General features: G+C 30.3%; 1 protein-coding gene across 1 annotated transcript; it reads left to right on the top strand.

Moving 5' to 3' along the window:
* Positions 1-1,891: 1,891 nt before the first annotated feature.
* On the top strand, positions 1,892-5,722 carry LOC136089871 (golgin subfamily A member 6-like protein 25). The gene is made up of 4 exons (XM_065815964.1): positions 1,892-1,963; positions 2,114-2,154; positions 4,737-5,303; positions 5,656-5,722. The coding sequence occupies exons 1-4, from the start codon at positions 1,919-1,921 to the stop codon at positions 5,720-5,722; spliced, it is 720 nt and encodes a 239-aa protein (XP_065672036.1). The 5' UTR covers positions 1,892-1,918.
* The last annotated feature ends 6,043 nt before the right edge of the window (positions 5,723-11,765 follow it).

Below are 11,765 nucleotides of genomic sequence, written 5' to 3'. Positions count from 1 at the left end.
TTTGCCGCCTTGACTTTTTATCAGGGTTCATTCTAACTTCGACATTTCTTATTATTTCAATAATTAATGCTTTGCATCCTGCAATCATATGAAAGCTTTTTTTTATGTCCAGTTGTATTAAAATATCTTTCGCTTCAATATTAAATTAAGCTACAGCATCATATACATTAATTTCTAATTGGGTAAGCAAGATAAATATTTGTTTTGGTATACGGTCCCAAAAATTCTATTAAACGACTCATTAGCATTTTTTGTTTTACCATGCAAACATTTTTGTAATTCACTGTCTTTACATTTTTGTAACTCACTTCTCTCCATATCTTAATTTCATAATAATGCCCATTGGTAAAGCCAGTCCTGGCTTATGTTGTTTTATTTATTTTATTAGCATTATATTTGCACTAATTTTGGTAATTACGCATACTTAAAAACATGACAAGTTCTCCATTTTGCAGTTAGATTAGAATTTTGGATGCCTTGAGTAACACTGCAACCTTTACAATATCTGGACATGACTTTTACATCTAAAACTTTGCCACAAACAGTAGAAAAGACTCCGTTCAGCGATGAATGTCCTTGTTTGTACCGTGTACCATCGCAAGATACACAAATATCAGTGCCATATATTTCTTGCAATTTATTTGCAGCATTTATCGTGGTTTTGTCCTGCTACAGTTTTAACATCTGTTACAGTTACTATTAGTAATTTTCAAAACTTTTTTGTTCATAGGCTTAGGTAAATTCATAATTGTACAAAACTTTTTTGTACAATAATCGCATGCAATAAATTATTCGCTTATTACTGTCAAATCTTTTTTTCATAGTAATCATTGATAGAGGTGTAAAACTGACGAAGATAGTTGCAATCTTTTTTCAGACACTCAAGATATAACAAGATAAACCATAGTTTATTATATCTTTCGCCTAATGAGATTGTGGAACTATCACATTCTGGATACAGAAAAGAACTCAAAACAGAAATTAAAACAGCAACATCAATGATACGATAGTCAGATATACTAGGTTTCAAAACAAGTGCATCTTTTAAGTTTTCAACTTTAAGAGATGAAGCGGACAAACTTAAGTGAGTTTTCAATATTTAGTTTTAAAACACAAGTGTAGCATTAAAATTTATTGATGGCAACTCAATATCTACACTATCAGAAACACAATCAATATTAACAGATTTTATTTACACAATCAATAATAACAGATTAACATTTCCCATAAATCTTTTCCTTTTACAGTGAGTTTGTGTACGTTACTTTACTCGACAATCTTTTCCCATTTTCACTAATAAAGCTAACCTGATAAAATAACACAATAGCTGACGCAAGTTGTTGTACTTGATGTACCTTTACAAAAACAATTCATAAAGAAGCTGTTTAAGATTGTACATAATTATCATAACACTTGTGTGGGTTAAACTAGGTGATATGTATGGTGTATACAGTTAATCAAATGCGTTGCTATGGCGTTGCTAGGTATATCACTTCGAAGTAGTTCAATCAAATAGAGAATTTAAGAGAGTTATAGGTTAATATGCTACTTTTCAAACATTTTATATGATCCTACATAGGTAAAAGTAGTTAGAAATTAGGCTTTTTTTTTAATTTTGAAATTTTAAGGGGGATAGCCCCTTAAGCGTACGATTTTCATAAAGATAAACCAGATAAAAATTTTTCCATTTCTATTTTATATTTATTATCCACACCCTTATTGTCGTAGCAACGTTGAAATAATTTCTTTTGTAGGGAATATAACTTCTGAAAGTCTTAACTTATATTTTTAATACAGTAATTAAAAAGGTTTGATCGTTTAAAACTATTTTTTCAATAGGTTTTAAATCCAAAAAAATATTTATTTTAATCTTTCACTGAAGCAGATCTAAGAAGGAATTCTACGCGAAAAGAGCAAAATGAAAATCCTTTTTCTTATTGCTTTACTATGTTTCGTTGTTTTCGTAAGTTGTTTTTTTACTTAGAAAAATTGTCTAATCTTTCAAAAGATCTTAATTTTAAACATAATACAAAACTTTATATTAAACATTGAATTTATGTTTCTTGTTTTATCTTTGAAAATATTGATGATGTTAACTTAATTTGAATTTTAGAACGACGCTCGCTACTATCCTGCATACCTCTGGCCTGAAAGGTAATTACTTGATTGTTTAAAAATATAAGTATTGTAACTGGTGGCAAATAAAGCAAATTGATTATACTAATAAATTTCAAAATAAAACACTCATGGAGTGATTACATATACCTTTTGCAAATTATACTTATTTTGTATATTAGAATATAAAATTATTATTTAACAAGCTGAAACATATAATAACAGTGACCGATTTTGGAGTTTTGGGTGGGGGAGGGAGGGGGCGGAGAGAGGATGTTATTATATAAGGGATGTAAATACTTTTGTATTTGGTATCACATTTGCGTCTCCTAAAAGAAGTGGTCCTCCATTTCTAAGGTATTCTAGGACTTTCAGATTCTGATGGGGGATACATACCCCATATATATACTTTTTTATTTTATTTTATTTTGCTTTTACAACATTTAATTAACATACTTCTGATAAATCTTTATTAATTTATCAATAGTTTAAAGTTTGATGCAAATATAAATTAAAAAAAAAACATTTATCAAACTTAAACGATAATAAATTATATTGTTTACTCATTTTACTAAGCTATACATGAAAAATTAACTGAAAATAATCTAGAATTATTAAATGACCGACTGACTTTAACTACATAATACGTAAATTTATAAAGAATAAATGTATGAGATTTTTTTTTTTTTGCATATGTTTGCCTACTATTTTATTGCATAAGTTTTGCAACTGCAATATCAATTTATATTGTATACATGCACAACCTGTAATCAATGATCGCGGTTTTTTTCTTTAATCATGAACAGCCGGTTTTATTTCGGTGAGGGGGAGTGTCCTAAATAGATAAATTTAAATGGGGATTAATACAGGACCAATATCAATTGTATTTAAAGGCATTGTATATAATATATTTGTATACGGTAGTATACAAATATATTATATACAATGCCAATAAGGTAATTAATGATTGGCCTGGTCTATCTGGTTTTGTTCCATGATACTTCGTCGACCAGGTTTGCAGTTTTTAACTTTCCTTCCAAAAACTTTTGCAATATAAGAGCATATGTCTGCAAATGGTAACGGCCAGTCAATTACATAAACACTGATGTATAAACCTTTTTCAATGTTTCTCAAATTGATATAGCGTCTTATGCACATTTTTTGAGGGTGGATATTTTTGAGGGTGGATATTTTTTGAGGGTGGATATTCAATGTTGGTGTGAACATAAAATGAATTTTCAATTCTTTCAGAATATTTATACACATCAAATGTGTCTTCCATTAAATCTTCTTCACATATTTGACGAATAAGATTTAACTTGGTTTAATGATCCATTTTCACAAAATATCTAAATGACAGTTATGTGAGATAAATAAAAAATGCGCGAAAAGAAAAAATGATCGGTCTCTAAAATTGATTTTATATAACTTATAACTTAATAAGGAAAAGAAAAATAACTACTTTCAGCAACAGAAAATTCGTTTCTTCATAACCTAATTCATTAAAAAATAAAACATTTAAAAATACATATTTTACTGTTTGATTTAAAAGCTTTTGTTGAAAATACTAACTGCAACAACAAAAATTATAATACAATGGTCATATCTGTTGGCTCTCAAATAAATCGCTCTTGTGGTTTAGAAGAAACTCAAAAAATGAAACATTAAAAAATTAAGTTACAGTAGATGAGAAGATGATTCAGAATGATTCAGAATGATTCAAAAAAGAATAAGTGAAAAAACTTAACATACTTTCATGTTTTACAACTGTTGACTGCGCACGCTAAGAATAAAGTTCCGATGGGTGTCGATTCGAAACTGCCGTGGAGTAGGTGTAGGGTCAAAATTTTGTTTTCATATTTTATATTAAATTTAAGAAAATATACTTTATAATTTATATTAAAGTTATAAAATTTGGAAAAAAGAGGGAGGCAAAGGCAAGGGAGACCAGAATAGCCAATTTTAAAGAAATGTTAATATCGTCCCTTAGCTTACAACACCGCCCATGTCGAAAGTAGGCGGTTTTTACATTTTATTGCCTATCGATGGAGCTGCTCATTGCGCATCTAACCACTGGTCACATAATGTAGATTTTAGCAAATCATAGTTTAGTAGTTTTGTGACGATTCATACAGGACTTTTTATTAAAGGATTACGATGTTGTGACGAGAGGGGGAGGGGTCAAAAGCAATCGAAAATTGCGTGACGTAATTTATGGTCAACCGCATACTCAGCTTTTAAACAAAATTTGTAAAAAACTCCATATAAACGCGAATGTTAAATACAGTCGTGAAATATAAGTGTAAATTTGAACAACCACCATTTATCAATTAAAGGATGGTAAACATATATCTCATTACTGAAATTAAAAAGCATTTAAAATAAAAAACTATTAACTAAATATTTTTTTTTTATTTTCTAAAATGTTGACGATATCTCTAAAAAGGTTTGTTTGAATAATAAAAAGAAAGAAAGCGAAAACTGAAAAAGAATAAGAAGTCTTAAAACTAAGAAGCGTTAAAGCTAAGCGTTCTTTAAAAAAAAAAAAACATTTTTTTTCATAATCATTGGTTAAATCAATTTAATCAAATAACTTTAAATATTTTAAAAAATTTCTCTAGACTAAACCAAGATTCAAAATCACGTTACGAAGATGAACCATTGCCTCAACCCGCGCCACAAGAGAATAAAGACATTGTTTTTCCAAATGATACTCCCGAACAAAAATTCAAACCAGATACTTGGATAAAAGATGATGAATATTTAAATGATAAATATGTGCGTAATTTAAACCCAAGAGTTTCAATGCTAGAGGATGATGTTTTTTCAAATGATGAAACCGTGCATCAATCTAACCCTAGAGCTTGGATGGAACAAGATAATGTTTTTTCAAATGATGAAACCGTGCATCAATCTAACCCTAGAGCTTGGATGGAACAAGATAATGTTTTTTCAAATGATGAAACCGTGCATCAATCTAACCCTAGAGCTTGGATGGAACAAGATAATGTTTTTTCAAATGATGAAACCGTGCATCAATCTAACCCTAGAGCTTGGATGGAACAAGATAATGTTTTTTCAAATGATGAAACCATGCGTCAATCTAATCCAAGAGCCTGGATGGAAAGTGATGACTTTTCTAATGATGAACGTCAGCCTTTTATTCATAACGTTCCAGATAAAACAAGGTAATTAGTTGTTGCAAAAGTATAGCAATTTTATTTTTCATTTCTATTTTTATTTTCTAATAGTATTATTTTTTTTTTTCTAAATCGCGGCCAAAGCGTAGTGGTTAAAGCGCTGTACTTCTGAATCAAATGTCTCGAAGTAATATTTTTCCCAAACGTTAGGCTATTTCAAATGTGCTTTTTAATAGAAATGCAATAACTTGTTCTGATAATAAAGAATAGTACAAAAAACACAATTAACACCCCCGTCTTGTATTACTAACAGTTTAAAAATATGCTATGTGTTATAAACTGTAGTGACGTAAAGCCTTTAACTATATAACAGAAATTCTTTTCATTTTATTTTCTTTAGTCCAAATCACGATTTACAAAAATTACATGATGAATCTCCATTGTCTGAACAAAGGTTCACGGAGTAAGACGATGTTTTTTCTAGTGATGCAAAGAAGGGTTCATCAAAATCAACTGATGGTCGCGGAAAATCCAATTCAAAATTCAATTCAAAGCACGGTTCACGCACACACTAATAATTGGAATAAATTGAACGTTTTAGAAGGTCCAGTAAAATAAATATAAATGTAATAATCACTTTTTAATAATAAACAAATTTTGTGCTTTTTTTATCTAATTTATTTTAATTTTTTAACATTTTTTTATTTATTTATAATTTTGTTTTGATTATAAATTGCAAGTTATGAAATGAAAATTTGCCTTGAAAGTGTACAAATAAAAGTTTTTTGCGTCAGTTAGAATTTATTATATTAAAATGCTTCAAAAGTGTGTAAATAGCATTGATAAGTTTTGTTATGTGTGTGGTAAAGCGATATATTCCACACAGAAATGTTCTCTAATTTTATTGATTAGGGATGTTTATCACTTTTATGTTGGGTGCAAGATTGGAGACTAAGATCAGGAGTCCAAATATATGTTGCAATAATTGTGCTTCTAGCCTCTAAAACTGCATTAATCAAAGGAGTATTTCCAAAATAATAAGGCCCTCCCCAAAGTCTTTGGATTACAGTTACACGAACTTCTCAAAGACAATGGATGGTCATGTATTTTTTTGTGATATTTATAAAAGAGAATAAAAAATAATCTATACAAAATATTAGAAACTGAAAAAAAAACCCTCATGTCTTTTGAAATTCAACCTAAAACCCTTAAAATCAAGCAGTGCCTGTGATATACCAATATGAATATTGTTAAGTAAAAAAAGGTCAAATCATAGGTCATTTATATATTGATCTAGAGATTGTTGGCTATCCCTATCTCCCAATTTCTATCTCCCTACAATTATTGTTTGTCTCCCAACAATTATCGCTTATCTCCCAACAATTTTATTTCATTAATCTTTTAATGATTTAAACTTCTCATTTACGACGAAAATCAAATCTTTTTTTGTCTCGTGACTTCGTTTTGATATTTTTCGGTATTCGAACTTTTTTTACAAGTAGAGTTCTAGAATACTCATATTATTTAAAAAAACTTTTATTATATAGTTATATAGGAGTAATACAAGGGTAATTAAATATATAGAATCTTTTAAACAATCACTGAACAACCACGCATTGCCAGAAAAATTGCGTATTACCAACCAATAGAAAAATACTTTATGCTCTTTATAAAATAAAATAACGAGTTACACAATTGTTATTATTTTAAATTGTGGTTCAAGAAGCTCCCTTGCCTTTACATTACTACACCAAAAAATATTACAACAAAAACCGACAATAGGATGCAACAATATGACAACAACCGACAATATGATACGCCGTTTGGCTGAGGAAAGCATACAGATTTTATGCTCACTAATTTTTGCTTAACTGTCTCCTAGTTGAATGCTAGCTCCTGCACAGTTTTAAGACACCTTGCCATAGACTGCTGCACTTAATCCACACTTTCATCAAAAAACATTTGAAGAAGGCGTGAAAAGACATTCATAATCGCCTCGAGTTTTGTAATCGCTGCGAACATTGGTACCGGTTTACATTTTTTACAACATCATGAGATTGTCAATTCCGCAAATTATTTGAAAACTTTGAAAAACAATATGTCTTTTTGGTTTCGAATTGAAATGTTTGACGTTTTAATACACGATAAATACTAAAACATTTTTTACAATGAGACCTCTTTTGTGTTCATGTATGTTCTTTTTTGAATTAAGAAGTTTCCTAATAATACATGCTTTCACAATACAGTAGAAAAACATTTTTTTGCAATAAATATTCGGTGGTCAGATCTTTTTTCCGTAACTGTGTATAACCTATAGACCATAAGCCCTTGTTCCGTCCCAGCACATTAGTGACAATGTTTGTTTACTTAAATTTAATGTAAGAATATTTTTTAAATTTAGTTATTTATAAATATGGCCATAGTAATAATGTTTACAAAGATAATGATCATTGTATTCTTTTTTTAGACTGTGATTCTTTTATAGGTTGTGATAAAATGCATCACATTTTATTTGCAAATAAAGAAAAAGATGTGATGAGTTGTGATAAAACACATGGCATCAAAATCAAAGGTTAAACTCTTTGTTTAAAGATTTGGATCTTTTTATCATTATCTTTTAGTAAAGATTTTGATTTGTTAAGAACATATTTGTTTGTTTTTTTGTTTACTTGGCTTTATTAATAGTAATGGCAACGATGATAAAAATAAGCTTAAATTAAATAAAAAATTGCAATTAAGTTTTAGTCGCTTAGAAAAAATTATTTATTCGGCACCTCAGTGTAAAAACATTTATTCAAAACACTTACATAACCTGTTTATGGCGTGGTTACTTTTGAAATACATCAAGATTATCCAATTAAAGAAATACCTAAACAATTTAAGTTTATCTAATTTTTTGACAATCATTGAGGTTTACAACAAGAATGTGAAAAAATTCAAATTTCTCTATTAATAAACATTAATAGAGGTATATATAATTTTGAAAAAAACATACTTTTTAAACAGGAAGAAGGCTTTTCAATTCTAGAATTTTTTTAAATATATCCCTTAGATTAAAAAAATAAAAGACGTGAAAAAAAAAGCATTTGTAATTAAAAATGAAAAAGCGAAACACGTTGATCTTCAAATAAGCAAAATACCCTGTTAAACGCTGTATAAAACTAAACCCTTTAGAAACGTATTTCATAAACAATAGGGGGTCGTCCATAAAGTACGTACGCCAAAAATTTTGAAATTTGACCATCCCCCTCCCCCCTGTTGCCATGCGTACTTTTATGTCCCCACCCCCCCTTAAAATTACGTAGGTTTCAAAAATCCCCCCCCCCCCCCCCCTCAAATATCCCCCCCCCATCCCTCTTTTTTTTTTTTTCCTTATTAAAAAGTTTAATTAAAAAAAAAAAAGACGGAGGGTACCTTAGATACTTTATACTACCCCAAAGCTCTTCGCTTACGCATTTTAAAAACGTCTTTAAGTATAAATGCACTTAACAATTAAAATAAACTTAAAATTGACTAATGTATGTGTGTATTTGGGCGAAAGGGTTATGCGGCGGCAATAGTCGACGGAGATCCTGGATCGATTCTCGGTGAAATCTAGGAAGACTTTTTTTGTTTTTTTAACGAATCAAATGTAAATAAACTATACTTAAGGTGGACGTTTTTTTCAGGCACCCCTCTTTAGTAAGTAAAAAACGAGTCTAAGGTGAGATCAGTAATATTGAAAACAAAGTGTAAAACCCAGTGGGAGGGAGCAACAGCAAATTTTGTGCCCTTTTGCTATTTTAAGAAGCTTTTTATTTTAGCAAAACCTAGCGGTCTTTGAGACGCCATTGACACGTTTTTTTTGGGGTGACTCCGTCCCATCAACCACGGCCCTCAGGTCTTACTCAGGGCCAGTATATAAGGGCGGGCATGTGTGCATGGGCCCCCTCAGAATTTTTTGATGTTTTGATTTTTGATGATAGAACACTTTCTCACAACGTGCAAACTTAAGTTTGTTAATATGCCAAATGAGGTGGCCTTGCAAAAAATTTGGATGGCGCAGGCCATCCAAATTTTTTTCCAAATCCAAAAGTTATAACCATGCAAAATTTACACCCCTCTCATTTTGGGGGTCGGGAGGGTAAGCGTTTTAAGGCTTTTTGTTCACAGGCCTCCGCCATCCCGATATTTTGCAAGGCCTCCTCATTTGGCATAGGTATAAACAAACTTAAGTTATGAGTTTGCACGATGTGTGAAAGTGTCCTATCTGGAACATCAAAAAATTCTGAGGGCGCCCATACATGTGTGTGCATAGAGGAAAACTATACCCTCTACTTCATATACCATACATCTTTTTATGTTGGCAAACTAGAATCTTTAGTCAGAATGTAACTTTTCTATTGATTAGCTGGTTAATTGTGATAAATTAGAAAATCGAAGTACGTACTTTTAAATTGAACCCCCCCCCCCCCTCCAATACGCTTTCGTACGCTTTCGTACGCTTTTTGAAGACCCCCCCCCTCCCCCCTACGAGCGTACGTACTTTATGGACGACCCCTAGGCGTAATGATTTATATGTTTTAATTTGCTGCTAATCTTTTCAAGAAAGTACTTGTGTATAATAGTAGATAATTGTGTGTAACTATGTAACCAGCTAAATGAAAAAATTAATTTTCATATCCCAGTGGGCACGAGACGTAAGAAAGACGTTTTTAAACGTCATTTGAACATTTTGGACGTCTTTTGAACGTTTTTGGAACGTTCAAAAAATGTCTTTTTTAGGTAACGTGCCTACTGGGTAAACTGATTTCACGAAATTAATTTTTTTCCAAATCAAGATATTAGATATAACAGCAGAAGGAAGGATATGCAAAGATTGTAGGTGCGTACTGACATGATTGCTTTAAATAAATATATTTCAAATGCGTTACATCAAAAATTGATTGCATTTTTTCGCGGGGTTTTTAATGAAAAATGATTGGTTATTGTTGTGTAAAGAGTATGGGTAACTATTTTTGTAACAATAAACACAGCGTTAAACAAAGAACTGGAAAGTGTTCAATAACTTTAGTCGGCTCTTAGACAGCCTGAAAATTATACAACCCGACCAGTAAGTTTTTTATGTATTTACTACTGGTCGGGTTGTATAAAAGTTATACAACCCGACCAGTAGTAAATACATAAAAAAACATTTGAAGAGTACAAGGGAAAAAACGGCAGTCACATTTAAAAAGTTTTGAGAAAGTATATATTAATCATTTATATAAGCTTTCATATAAAGCATAGAGGTAAATTAGAAAAAATTATTTCTTGAATAATTTATCTTAAGTTTACATTTTTAATAAAACATTTGTAACTTTTATTAAAAATTTTTTTTCCTAACTTTATACAAAGAATTTAATAAATGATTAATATATTTTTTCTCAAAACTTTTTAAATGTGACTGCCGTTTTTTTCCCGTGTACCATGTTTTTTCCCGTGTCCCATTTGTAAAAGAAACTTCAATTTTAGTTAATTACTTAACCAGTACAGCAAATATATTGCAGCTGATTTCAAAGAAATTGCAAGCATTGAAAATTATAAAGTAATTTTCCAATAGCATTTCAAGTTTAGATTTAAGAAGCACAAAATTAATTCTTTATAAATCTGGTTTACTTATTTTAGTTTTATTATATCTTTTAAAGAAGTTTTTACTTAAATTTTTTATTTAAATATTTATTTAAATGTTAGCATTGATTGCATATACTGTTGGAAAGAAAAGTTTTCACTGCCAATGTCTTAGGACTAGCGAATATTTGCTAAAATTCAAATAGTGAAGTTTACTGAAAGTTTCATTTATCTTTCAGTTAAATTTCAGTTCCAAAAACAAAATTAATTATAAATTATACTACATGTTTCAAGTATATCAACCTGTTTCTCCGCGTAGCGTCCTTGCTCATCAAGGTTCGTGTTTTGGAGTTAAAGAGTTGAGAGAGGTTTGCTACCGCTGTTAAAAAAATTATCAGACTACAAAAAAAAAAAGTAGCCTCTTAGACTGAAGTGACTCCTTCGGCCTTAGAAAAACAAACACAATAAAAAAGTAAAACGAAAGCATATTAGATATATATTTATCTTACAGTCAATAAAATCAATAAAATTGTTAATGCATGATAAGTCAGTTAATATTCGATATAAAATTCCGAATTTCATTTTCTATTAAATTTATTTTTCAACTTCAAACTCGGTTTTCAGTTAAACTCGGCATAAAGTCTAAATTGCCGTTGCCGGCATAAAGTCTAAATTGCCGTTGCCGGCATAAAGTCTAAATTGCCGTTTCAGTTATATTCGGGGTCCACATATGGCCTTAGTTCGTCTTCCGAATAAAAATTCAGTGTACGCATATGGTTTAAATTCGTTTTTCAGTTAAATTCGGGTCTCGAAATGCCATTTCTATTGGTTTCCCTGTTTTCTGTGCATTCGTTAAAGTTCTGCAGTTTTTAGAATAAGAAAATGGATAGACAAGTCCCTTTTAAAACATATTGCATGCAG

The sequence above is a fragment of the Hydra vulgaris genome, chromosome 13 (genome assembly GCF_038396675.1).
Source record: "Hydra vulgaris chromosome 13, alternate assembly HydraT2T_AEP".
NCBI classification, from domain to species: Eukaryota; Metazoa; Cnidaria; class Hydrozoa; order Anthoathecata; family Hydridae; genus Hydra; species Hydra vulgaris.
The sequence above is the reverse complement of the archived record's forward strand: the minus strand, read 5'-3'. Positions and strand labels throughout refer to the sequence as shown.